The sequence below is a fragment of the Sardina pilchardus genome, chromosome 1 (genome assembly GCF_963854185.1).
Source record: "Sardina pilchardus chromosome 1, fSarPil1.1, whole genome shotgun sequence".
Classification (NCBI taxonomy): domain Eukaryota; kingdom Metazoa; phylum Chordata; class Actinopteri; order Clupeiformes; family Clupeidae; genus Sardina; species Sardina pilchardus.
In genome coordinates, this window is record NC_084994.1 from 13,336,448 (window position 1) to 13,350,194 (window position 13,747).

A 13,747-nucleotide genomic window follows, 5' to 3' on the forward strand; every position below is an offset into this window, starting at 1 on the left:
AATTTTCTTTGTGATTGATTGATTTGCATTGAGCTCAATGAGCACAATGAGCATCAAACAGGCTAATACTGTAGGCCTACTGGAAAAAGCACCATGCCAATCTCTAGCTATGGTGAAAGGTATGTAATGCTGTGGGGCTATTTTAATTCCAACGGCCAAGGGAACTTTATCAGAATGCATAATATCCTGAATCCATGAAATAGCTGGCCTTAAAAAATAAAAATCTGCCTGCCCCTATGTTAACCCTATGTGTTAAATTCCCATAGGGTTACATTGGTGGTCAAATACTTCCTTCCCCCTAGCATTTAGGAAGAACATTTATTTATTTAAGAAACATTCTTCAATCACAAAGAAAATTGGGGTACTTAGCGGTTTTATTTTTACTCAATTTTGGAATTAAGACATTAAGATCAATTGTAAAATGATGATTTTATATTACTCTTTTTAGGCAACTTTAGCATGGTATCAAATACATTTTCTCCTCACTGTATCTATCTATCTATCTATCTATCTATCTATCAACAGTGTGTATGTGTGTGGTGTGTAGAGTTTTTGTATAAAATTGTTGGTGTCCGAATAAAGTCACAAAATCTCATAAACAAAAGTAAGTCTGACAAATGTAGATAGATAAAGAATAAAGAGTCAAAAGTAAAAAAAAGTACAAGTACAGGTTTCCACTAAGATGATGCTTCTCTAATTTAAGTGAAACACTATTTATTCAATCAAAAAGCATCTTCACACAAACTTCTGACAGGTCAGAAAAGTCTGTATTTCAGTTTGTCTTTGGTCTCTTTCAGTGATACCGTACATATGTGAGAACAACGTTACAAAATATAACAAACCACTACACAAACACTAACACACAAGGTGAACTAGTTAATGGGAGCCTGTTGACAATAGCACTCAACTGTTCTGATGTTCTTTCAGACAGGAGAGACTTCACCAAAAGCTGAATGGTCCGACTCGTTTTACAATGCCGTCATCTGCAGAGAAGTGAAAGAAAATCCTGATCAACATAACAGCAGTACTGGTGGGTTTTTGAAATATAAACCACATTTCTATCCAAGAAGACTTGGTAGAACTTAATGAGCAAAGGATACTGTACACTGTTACAGCCTACAAAATATCCATGTACAATTTAAATATCATACTGACTGATATAGTGGATCATAAAGATAGAGTATACATGATGATGGAACATTTCTAATCAGTCTAACAAATGCAGGATTTGTAAACTACTTTTGTGTTGTTTTTCATCATAAATACATCTGAAAGTGTTTCTGGAGACATTGGCTGTCAAATTCCTTAATTCTGTTGTGTGTTCAACTACAATCACTAAATCAAATGTGCCGACAGGAACACACTGGTCCACTGAAAAAAAAAACATGGAACATCATGAGTCAGTTGTCAAGAGCCTTCAATTTACAATGAGGATCCTGCTCAAATAGAGAAGGTGCCAAAACAGAACTACCGATTGCCCTCTACAGTGTAGGATCACTCCATACTGTATTCACATTCACACGTAAGGGCATTTGCCTGTACATACATGAGTATCTCCAGTGCACAGAGAGGATCCTTCAGTGTAGCAGAAAACCGATTTAGCACAGATTTTCTAAGACTGTTTTCGCTCAGATCCAGCTGTTTTAGGTGGGAGGGATTTGATGTCAGCGCCGAAGCCAGATATCTACAACTCTTCTCTGAGATTTCGCAATCACGCAGGCTGAAAGGGAGACAAAGAGTTGTCATGACAATTAAGAAGGTAAAAACAGCAGGCAGGTTTGATCTGCTCCAAGGCTCGCTTAATAAGGAGTTGTCAATCTCACTTGGTTAAATAAAGCAGATGTATTTGAATAATTCAAAACATTCTTCCCTTCACAAAGTTACATGAACAAATACCTCATTTTGAATTTGCAGCTGTAAAGTCTCAACACACTGAAATACAATCCCGCAGTCTTTCACCCAAATGGTGAGATGGCCGCCAGTTGTCAGAGCCAAATAACTTTCTATTTGTCATTGAGTTTGGTTAGGTTTGTGTATTAAAAATAAGCAAAAGGTTTAGGGCAATGGGAAGACAGGGCAAGACAATTGATGACAGGGATCAACCTTCCATCAGCGAAACAATGAGGGGTGTTAGCCCAATTGCATCAGACCATTGGCCATGAGTGGGTATGTGTAGATGAAGAAAATTACAATGATGATGAATATTTATTATCTCCATTGTATACTGTATCACTGCTTGTGTTTGCCACTATAAAGACCTTATTTCATTTAAGAGTCCATGATTCATACAAGACCTGATGTGAGGTGAGCTGTGTGATGCACTAATCCACTGCAGAGAGTCTGGCTACACAAACAGGCTCCCTGGATGCATCATCAAAGGGATCCTGTACCAGAAATCTAACGGTCAAAGTCACTATCTGAGTTACAGCACTTACCTCAGAATCTGCAGCTTGCAGTTGGGGCTACGCAGACCCTCAAAGAGAAGATCAACTCCTTCATCTCCAAAGTAATTGTCACTCAGGTCCAGCTCGACCAGGGAGTTTGGGGACTCTAGAACTCTGGCAAGACTCTCACAGGAACCAGAAAGGAGATCACATCCAGCGAGTCTGCAAAATAAATGACTGCATAAGTACAGAGAGTTTTGCACACAAATAAAAAAATACACAGACCACTGGGAAAGCTCAACAAAACAATCTGAAACTGCCATGTCCTTGAGTAAATTGTTCACAGAGAAATCTGATATAATCTTAAGGTTGTAAATGAAAATATCTTTCTCAATTCTGTTTGTCTACATCCAGTGAGTCTGCAAGACTCTGGTATGAGACCAGAGTTTTGCACACAAAAAACCCATGCACAGCACAGAACACTTATAACAAATGTCTCTGTAAGGCTTCCTTGCCATTGGCTAAATGTTTCTTGAGTGAAATGGACACGTCTGAGTTTTGTACAGTCAGAGGGGGAATTAAAGATGTCTACTTACTGACAGAGTATTTGAATACCCTGCAGGACAACACTGCAAAACGATTTCATTGTTCTAAGTCTATAGCGGCTCAATTTAGACTATTTGTGTCCTTATAAAATATTCTGTGTGGAGAACATACAACCCACCTCAAGAGATACTCAGTTATGTGCCCTTGTGAGTGTGAATGCAACTGCGTGAGATACAAATGCAGGTGTGAAACCAGGACTGCAACTAGAGGATTTGCTTTCTTTAGAGTACATACTGAAGTGTTTCAACTTTACGGTGAGGATCCTCCAGTGTGGTAGATAACAGCTTCTGTGCTGATTCTCCAGGATTATTGTTGCTCACATCCAGCTCTTTCACACAGGAGGGGTTTAACATCAGGGCCAGAGCCAGACAAACATACCCTTCATCTGAGATACTAGCCTGATAAACCAGCCTAAATGGATTGGATGTCTAATTTAGTCTGGCTCCGATGAATGGATACAACGGAACATTGTTGATGAGCACAACCCGTTGTCTTTCAAACCGTGTCTGTGCCTATAGGCCAACGCTCCCTCAAAACCCCGCCCCAGAGCCCTCTGCCCCGCCCGCGTTGATTCAAAACACATCTCTGCGTTGTGATTGGTTTAGTTGCCATCTGCCAGATTCAGGGCAGTGTTTTCAAAATGTACAGTGGTCCGAGGCCAGACCCAAATGCAGGCAAAACATTTTGCCGTCCAGCAGTTGGCGCTGGTTTTCCAGGCTACTGAGATACCACACTTACTGAGCCTGAGAGAGAGACAGAGACAGAGAGACAGAGAGTCGAGTTGTCCTAAAAATCAACCTCAGAAAACCAAGGAGATTCAGTCAGTAACAAGCAATCTTTTTACCTGCTATCCTTAATCTATCCATCTAATCTGTAAGTAATTGGAGCTCCATGAGTTATTTCCATTATTGTGCCAATGGGCTCCTTTGACAACATGAGCTACACAACACAATGTTCCTATTTAATATGTAACATGTTCTCCGTCATGTCCCTGTTGATGTATGTACATCACTGGGCTATGCTTTGATGAGTCCAAGACACATTGATGAGTCCAAGAACATTAGAGTGAATTCTATTCTATTCTACTCTATTCTACTCTATTCTATTCTACTCTATTCTACTCTACTCTACTCTACTCTACTCTACTCTACTCTACGTAAGGGATAATGAATAGAACGCCGGTCATTATCGGAAAATAATTCCCGACAGGATGAACTGAACCCCGACGCGCAGCGGAGGGGTTTTGCTTCGTCCTGAAGGGAATTATTTTCCGATAATGACCGGCGTTCTATACATTATCGCGCTTATTATACGGCTACTTGCCAAAACGAGAAAAGAAACTCATCTCAATGTGTCTTTAGCAATGACTTGGCTACGGTTTCGTGGCTTCCGCAACAACTAGGAGTGAACCCGTTGCCATTGGCAGCGGTCATTATTTCTTCGGAGCGGTCATCTATCAAGAAATAATGACCAGTAGAACGTTGGGAAATCCCATTCATGTCAATGGGGCGTTCTACTTGCATTGTGAAGAGCCGTAATAATCTACTCTATTCTATTCTACTCTACTGAGCTGTGTCTTCAGGATTACCAGGTTCACTCTGCCTCACATTACAATCTAGACAGTAGATCACTGAGATGTAGCATAATACAGCATAAAACAGGCCTCTTTATAGATATGGTGGAAATCAAATCAACAGCCTAGTGCTGAATTGTGCCTGTGTTCAGGATTACCATATCTGACTCACTAGAGACGGCCAAGACGATTGTCATTATTAAAAAAGAATGGAATGTCATTTCTACATTCAATTCCACTTTGTGTCAATCAATAAATAAGCATATTTATGTTTAATGCATTATTCCACTGCAGAGAGTGTGGCTACACAAACAGGCTCCCTGGATTCATCATCAAAGGGATCCTGTACCAGAAATCTAATGGTCAAAGTCACCGTCTGAGTTACAGCACTTACCTCAGAATCTGCAGCTTGCAGTTGGGGCTACGCAGACCCTCAAAGAGAAGATCAACTCCTTCATCTCCAAAGTAATTGTCACTCAGGTCCAGCTCGACGAGGGAGTTTGGTGACTCTAGAAATCTGGCCAGACTCTCACAGGAACCAGAACAGAATTTACATCCAGCGAGTCTGCAAGACAAATGACTTCATAAGTACAGAGAGTTTTGCACACAAATAAACAGATACACAGACCACTGGGAAAGCTCAACAAAACAATCTGAAACTGCCATGTCCTTGACTAAATTGTTCAAAGAGAAATCTGATATAATCTTAAGGTTGTAAATGAAAATATCTTTCTCAATTCTGTTTGTCTACATCCAGTGAGTCTGCAAGACAAATCACTGTATCATTATTATTATTATTATTATTATTATTACTGTATCAGATCAGAGTTTTGCACACAAATAAATACATACACAGCACAGAACACAAGATAACTGATGTCTCTATAAGGCTGCCTTGCCATTTGCTAAATGTTTCTTGAGTGAAATGGACACGTCTAAGTTTTGTACATTCAGAGGGGGAATCAAAGATGTCTACTTACTGACAGAGTATTTGAATAACCTGCAGAACAACACTGCAAAACGATTTCATTGTTCTAAGTCTATAGCGGCTCAATTTAGACTATTTGTGTCCTTATAAAATATTCTGTGTGGAGAACATACAACCCACCTCAAGAGATACTCAGTTATGTGCCCTTGTGAGTGTGAATGCAACTGTGTGAGATACAAATGCAGGTGTGAAACCAGGACTGCAACTAGAGGATTTGCTTTCTTTAGAGTACATACTGAAGTGTTTCAACTTTACGATGAGGATCCTCCAGTGTGGTAGATAACAGCTTCTGTGCTGATTCTCCAGGATTATTGTTGCTCACATCCAGCTCTTTCACACAGGAGGGGTTTAACATCAGGGCCAGAGCCAGACAAACATACCCTCCATCTGAGATACCACACTTACTGAGCCTGAGAGAGAGACAGAGACAGAGAGACAGAGAGTCGAGTTGTCCTAAAAATCAACCTCAGAAAACCAAGGAGATTCAGTCAGTAACAAGCAATTTTTTTAATCTATCCATCTAATCTGTAAGTAATTGGAGCTCCATGAGTTATTTCCATTATTGTGCCAATGGGCTCCTTTGACAACATGAGCTACACAACACAATGTTCATATTTAATGTGTGGCATGTTCTCCGTCATGTCCCTGTTGATGTATCACTGGGTTATGCTTTGATGAGTCCAAGACACATTGATGAGTCCAAGAACATTAGAGTGAATTCTATTCTACTCTATTCTACTCTACTGAGCTGTGTCTTCAGGATTACCAGGTTCACTCTGCATCACATTACAGTCTAGACAGTAGATCACTGAGATGTAGCATAATGCAGCGTAAAACAGGTCTCTTTATAGATATGGTGGACATCAAATCAACAGCCTTGTGCTGAATTGTGCCTGTGTTCAGGATTACCATATCTGACTCACTAGAGACGGCCAAGACGATTGACACAAAGTGGAATTGAATGTAGAAATGACATTCCATTCTTTTTTAATAATGACTATCAATAAGTCAGGGATAATGTATAGAACGGTCATTATCGGAAAATAATTCCCTTCAGGACGAAGCAAAACCCCTCCGCTGCGCGTCGGGGTTCAGTTCATCCTGTCGGGAATTATTTTCCGATAATGACCGGCGTTCTATACATTATCGCGCTTATTATACGGCTACTTGCCAAAACGAGAAAAGAAACTCATCTCAATGTGTCTTTAGCAATGACTTGGCTACGGTTTCGTGGCTTCCGCAACAACTAGGAGTGAACCCGTTGCCATTGGCAGCGGTCATTATTTCTTCGGAGCGGTCATCTATCAAGAAATAATGACCAGTAGAACGTTGGGAAATCCCATTCATGTCAATGGGGCGTTCTACTTGCATTGTGAAGAGCCGTAATAATCTACTCTATTCTATTCTACTCTACTGAGCTGTGTCTTCAGGATTACCAGGTTCACTCTGCCTCACATTACAATCTAGACAGTAGATCACTGAGATGTAGCATAATACAGCATAAAACAGGCCTCTTTATAGATATGGTGGACATCAAATCAACAGCCTAGTGCTGAATTGTGCCTGTGTTCAGGATTACCATATCTGACTCACTAGAGACGGCCAAGACGATTGTCATTATTAAAAAAGAATGGAATGTCATTTCTACATTCAATTCCACTTTGTGTCAATCAATAAATAAGCATATTTATGTTTAATGCATTATTCCACTGCAGAGAGTGTGGCTACACAAACAGGCTCCCTGGATTCATCATCAAAGGGATCCTGTACCAGAAATCTAATGGTCAAAGTCACCGTCTGAGTTACAGCACTTACCTCAGAATCTGCAGCTTGCAGTTGGGGCTACGCAGACCCTCAAAGAGAAGATCAACTCCTTCATCTCCAAAGTAATTGTCACTCAGGTCCAGCTCGACGAGGGAGTTTGGTGACTCTAGAAATCTGGCCAGACTCTCACAGGAACCAGAACAGAGTTTACATCCAGCGAGTCTGCAAGACAAATGACTTCATAAGTACAGAGAGTTTTGCACACAAATAAACAGATACACAGACCACTGGGAAAGCTCAACAAAACAATCTGAAACTGCCATGTCCTTGACTAAATTGTTCAAAGAGAAATCTGATATAATCTTAAGGTTGTAAATGAAAATATCTTTCTCAATTCTGTTTGTCTACATCCAGTGAGTCTGCAAGACAAATCACTGTATCAGATCAGAGTTTTGCACACAAATAAACACATACACAGCACAGAACACAAGATAACTGATGTCTCTATAAGGCTGCCTTGCCATTTGCTAAATGTTTCTTGAGTGAAATGGACACGTCTAAGTTTTGTACATTCAGAGGGGGAATCAAAGATGTCTACTTACTGACATAGTATTTGAATAACCTGCAGAACAACACTGCAAAACGATTTCATTGTTCTAAGTCTATAGCGGCTCAATTTAGACTATTTGTGTCCTTATAAAATATTCTGTGTGGAGAACATACAACCCACCTCAAGAGATACTCAGTTATGTGCCCTTGTGAGTGTGAATGCAACTGTGTGAGATACAAATGCAGGTGTGAAACCAGGACTGCAACTAGAGGATTTGCTTTCTTTAGAGTACATACTGAAGTGTTTCAACTTTACGATGAGGATCCTCCAGTGTGGTAGATAACAGCTTCTGTGCTGATTCTCCAGGATTATTGTTGCTCACATCCAGCTCTTTCACACAGGAGGGGTTTAACATCAGGGCCAGAGCCAGACAAACATACCCTCCATCTGAGATACCACACTTACTGAGCCTGAGAGAGAGACAGAGACAGAGAGACAGAGAGTCGAGTTGTCCTAAAAATCAACCTCAGAAAACCAAGGAGATCCAGTCAGTAACAAGCAATTTTTTTAATCTATCCATCTAATCTGTAAGTAATTGGAGCTCCATGAGTTATGAAGGGTATCTTCATCTGAGATACCACACTTACTGAGCCTGAGAGAGAGACAGAGACAGATACAGACAGAGAGAGAGAGAGAGAGAGAGAGAGAGAGAGAGAGAGAGAGAGAGAGAGAGAGAGAGAGAGAGAATTGAGTTATCCTACAAATCAAGCTAGGAGATCCCAGGAGATTCAGTCTGTAACAACTACATTTTTAGCTGCCATCCTTAGTCTACACATCTATTCTGTAAGTAATTGGAGGTATGGGCAGTTTACATTCTTGTGCCAATGGGCTTCTTTGAGTTGCACGGTTAATGTTGTCAATGTTCCTATTTAATATGTACCATGTTCTCAGCCATGTTCCTGTTGATGTACTGTATGAACATGGCTGAGAACATGGTACATATTATGTACCATGTTGGGTATGTACATCACTGGGTTATGCTTTGATGAGTCCAAGGCACATTGGAGTGAATTCTATTCTACTCTATTCTACTCTACTGAGCTGTGTCTTCAGGATTACCAGTTCACTCTGCATCACATTACAGTCTAGACAGTAGATCACTGAGATGTAGCATAATGCAGCATAAAACAGGCCTCCTAAAGGAATAATTCGGTATTTTACCACTCGGTAAGATGCACATTTTAAAAAACGAACATTTAGAGGTGTTTTAAGGACAAAATAGACTATGCCCATAGCGAGCAATGCTGAAGCCATACAGAGAACATTCTATTGCAACCAAATTGCAGAGACAGGATCAATCGTTGAGATTTCTGTGTCATACACTTGTTTGCATGCTAGGCAATACAGAAAACGGGCTTAAAGGTAGACTATGCAGGATTGGCGATTTCATCGCCGGTTTCGCTTTCACTTTTCGCTTTCGCTCGTTTTATGCTTGCATATTTCTCTGCAGAGCTTCGCCTACAGCTTTAGCGTGTATATTTTACAAAACTCCTCAATCGGTCAGTCTGCCGTGCCTTTTCACGAGACTTTACATGACACATGACTGGAGTAGAGCATGGGTGCGTGCCCGAGGTCTCCTTTAAGTTGCAAGTGTGGTTCTACCGCTACAGACCACTGGGGCGGGCGAAAAAAACACAGTTCGACCGGTAATGACTCATTTAATCATATATAACAGTATGGAACGAATTGATTAAAGGGATATTCCGCCAGTTTTGGAAATACGCTAATTTTCCACCTCCCCTCGAGCAAAACAATCGATATTTACCTCAAGTTATCAAGCAACTTGCAAACTACTGGCACTACTACTGCTTGTTGTCTATGGGGACTATTTTCAGATGCTGCGTACGATATCACTGCACCTATGGTACGTTTGCAAGTTGCCTTGATTATTACGCCAGATGAGAGTGTAGTTCCATGTCAAATCAGCCTAGAAAAACGGCAGGTTTCATTTTCAGTTGGTCTTATTGCACTTTCTAACTTGAGAGGAGACACGTTTTAAATGGAAAAATTACCAGAAATCTTAGTCACTTTTAAACATGAAGCTAGCAGCTACCAGAAATCTAATGGTCAAAGTCTCTGTCTGAGTTACAGCACTTACCTCAGAATCTGCAGTTTGCAGTTGGGACTACGCAGACCCTTGGAGAGACAGCAGACTCCATTGTTTCCATAGCCCTCATCATAATAACCATAACCATATTGACTTAGTTTACTGTCACTCATGTCCAGCTCTATCAGGAAGTTTGGTGACTCTAGAACTCTGGCCAGACTCTCACAGGAACCAAAACTGAGTTTACATCCAGTGAGTCTGCAAGACAAATGACTGTATTAGAACAGAGAGTTTTGCACACAACAACACATGCACAGATCACTGGGAAAGTTAAAAAAAAAACCAGCAATCTAAAGTTACCCACTTTCTCCCCTCTTATTTGCACTTACGATTGAACCCTATCTGGCTCCGTAGCGAGGAGAGATGAGAGGGGGTGACTAGATTTGGTCGCTCGCATAAACTTTCCCTCTCTATGCCGATGACCTCCCCTGTACATTTCTACCGCTGCCTCCTCGCTGCCTGCTACTCTTAACATCTTGGAGCTGTTTGGAAGGCTGTCTGGCTATAAGTAAAACGTGAATCAGTAAACCAGTAAATTAGGCTTCTCAGCCAAGTATACTTGCATATACGAGGAATTTGGTCTCTGCATTGATCCCATCCGTGAACACACAGCGAGGTGAAGCAAACACTAACCTGGTTAGATGCCTTGCTCAAGGGCACTTCAGCCGTGGATGTGGATATGGGAGTATGGTCAACTACTCCCACCGCCCACATTTTCCCTACCAGTCAGGGATTGAACCGTCAACCCTTTGGTTACTAGCCCAAAGCCCTAACCAGTAGCCCACGGCTGCCACCACACTTAATGTCCTTGCGAGGGATCTTCCAACATCTCTAATGTGGTCAGAGAGGGTTTTGTGTACCTGGGTACTTCTCTTAGTGAAATGTTTGGAAAAAATGTGCTCAAATAAGTTGAAAAATGCAAGACAGACCTTAACAGGTTGTCAACTCTTCCAATATCTTTGTAATATCAATATCCAATATATGTCAACTTGTTAAAAATGGCAATACTACCCAAATTTCTTTACTTCTTCCAACACATCCCAGTCATAATCAACAAATCTTTTTTCCACACTGGATTGCCACATCAACTCCTTCCTCTGGAGAAGCAAACCAGCACGTATTAGGAGGTCTGTGCTACAGCTGCCTAAAACCAAGAGAGGTCTACAGTAGGTCTGCCCACTGACCTCCGCAATATGAATAAGCTCCATTACTGGGTTAACAACCAAAATCTTGAGTCATCCTCCCTGGGTCCACACAGAACTTTCCTCCTCAAATTACTCACTTCACTCATTGATTTCTTCACAGTTACCCTTCACAAACAGTGTCACTAAAAATCCAGTTGTCTTGAATACCATACCAGTTTCGAAAGCAATTGGGCTTGAATCGATCCTCCACAGTTGCCCCTGTTTTCAACGACCAATTATTTCCTCCATCCTGTTCCGACCCTTCATTTCATCTCTGGTCCACTAACGGTCATCTCACCGTAAATTACCTCAACAATAAAGGTGCTTTTTTCTCTTTTTTTGGAGCGGTCAGCTAAATTTAGTCTACCTATGGCCCATCTCTTCAGGTATTTCCAAGTTAGGCACTTTGTGCAGAAGCTATTTCCCAACTTCCCTGAACATCCCCCTGAGTCAAAAATGTACTCTCTCCTATCCCTTAACTCTAGTCAAAGATGCTTCATATCTACTATTTATAGCTACTTGGACACTTTACACACAGACCCTACCAAAGCTCTGAAAAACATTTGGGAACAGGACCTGGCCATTCCAATTTCAGAGATACAGTGGGAGCATATACTTGACTTTGTTCACTCTTCCTCCATATGTGCTAGACATGGCCTGTTGCAATGCAAGACCTTGTATAGAGCACACTTTACTAATGCTAAGCTAGCGAAGATATACCCTGATAGGAGTGATGCTTGTAATAGGTGTAAGGGGTCACCAGCCAATCTGGTGCATATGCTTTGGTCCTGCCGAAACAGAATTTTGGTCATCGATATTACAAACCCTTGGAAGTGCCCTTAACTCAGTTATAGACCCCAATCCCTTGACCGCAATATTTGGAAGTCCTACGTGTGGTGGTTTTTACTACTTAATTGGCCAGACTTCTTATCCTTTTAACCTCTTACTGCAGTGGGGCTGCTGCTGGGCCCATTGTGACTTTCAAAGTCAAATTTATGTAAACTGTGAGAATTATTAAAATTCTAGCCATCCAGCTCATATTGCTAGGTACAAATATAGTACTGTGCATACCAATTCTCAGCTGTTTACACACAATAGTTCACCAGAATGATTATTTTGAACGTACCAAGACAATTCCCTATTGTTTATACATGGGGTACCCACCTCCAAAAACGTAGCAATTTAAACATGTTTAAGTTGTAATATAAACTTATATTTTGTCATAGAAAATTTGATTGCCTTCTAAACATCAAATAACACATGCACAGCTCACTGGGAATGGCCAAAAGGATTGACACAAAGTGAACTTCAGTGTTGTATTGACATTCTCATTTTTTTTTTCTTTCAGATAATGATAATCAATAAATGAGTATACAGTATATGTTATGCACTATTCCACTGTGAAGAGTCTGACTGCACAAACAGGAATATTAATTTGCCAAACTCGTTGTGAAGTTTAAATGCACTGTCAAGTTACATAGAAGCTGTAAAATACAGACGTTCAGATCATAGTAACGTTTAGCATATGACAGAGGTGTCATTTAGCTAGTTAGGTGGCAGTAGGCTATGAAAAATAGCAATCTTTCAAAGTTAACGTTCATCAGAATCCTGGGATGTGCCAGCTTGACAACGGGAGATTAGAACTAACGACTGGCTTTTGGCCATAGCAACCATCCATTTAGAACTAGTATACGCAGTTTGAGAAATTAGTTGAAATGTGTCTGGGGAAAGTAGTTCTACAAACAATACCGTTCTAGCGATTAAAACAATTAAATTAACACCGGAAACGAACACAACGCAAGTGGCAACGCTTCGCGTCGGGCCGTATCACCGTCTAGAACGTGCATTAACTTTGAATAACCGCACGGCGTGTCGTCCATTATCCCGTACTTAATGCATTATTCCACTGCAGAGAGTGTGACTGCACAAACAGGCTCCCTGGAGCCTTCATCAAAGGGATACTGCACCAGAAATCTAATGGCCAAGGTCACTGTCTGAGTTACAGCACTTACCTCAGAATCTGCAGTTTGCAGTTGGTACTACGCAGACCCTCAGAGAGAAGATCGACTTGATCATGTCCAAAGTCACTGTTACTCAGGTCCAGCTCTATGAGGGAGTTTGGTGACTGGAGAAATGAGGCCAGAATCTTACAGGAACCAGAACTGAGGGTACATCCAGCGAGTCTGCAAAACAAACTACTGTATCAGAACAAAGAGTTTTGTACACAAAAAAACACATGCACAGAAAAAAAAAAAAAAACAGCAATCTGAAGCTGCCATGTCCTTGACTAAATTGTTCAAAGACAAATCTGAAATAATCTTAATGCTGTATATATTGTAGCATCCCAATAATAGTCAGGGTTTAATTATCTGCTTTATTAACCCAGTTGTCTCACAAGCTTTCAAACAGCGTGTCCCAAGTCTGGCGCATAACCCACCAGCTCCCGAACTTCGTAAAACAGTAGCCTATCAACCTGGGGGTTCCACCCCTCTCTCGCCAGACTGCCAACCATGTGCGTGCCCAGGGGTTAT

General features: G+C 41.0%; 1 protein-coding gene across 8 annotated transcripts in view; it reads right to left on the reverse strand.

Moving 5' to 3' along the window:
• Nucleotides 1-502: 502 nt before the first annotated feature.
• Nucleotides 503-13,747, reverse strand: part of LOC134082415 (protein NLRC5-like) — an 86,098-nt gene continuing 72,853 nt past the window's right edge. For all 8 annotated transcript variants that reach the window (XM_062538134.1, XM_062538154.1, XM_062538163.1 and 5 more), the window contains 9 exons: nucleotides 13,229-13,399; nucleotides 10,024-10,230; nucleotides 8,162-8,335; nucleotides 7,367-7,537; nucleotides 5,788-5,961; nucleotides 4,958-5,128; nucleotides 2,436-2,606; nucleotides 1,547-1,720; nucleotides 503-983 (listed from right to left, as the gene is read on the reverse strand). In XM_062538134.1, coding sequence (XP_062394118.1) covers nucleotides 980-983; nucleotides 1,547-1,720; nucleotides 2,436-2,606; nucleotides 4,958-5,128; nucleotides 5,788-5,961; nucleotides 7,367-7,537; nucleotides 8,162-8,335; nucleotides 10,024-10,230; nucleotides 13,229-13,399 — 1,417 coding nt within the window. In that variant the 3' untranslated portion in view covers nucleotides 503-979. The remainder of the gene's footprint in view (nucleotides 984-1,546; nucleotides 1,721-2,435; nucleotides 2,607-4,957; nucleotides 5,129-5,787; nucleotides 5,962-7,366; nucleotides 7,538-8,161; nucleotides 8,336-10,023; nucleotides 10,231-13,228; nucleotides 13,400-13,747) is intronic.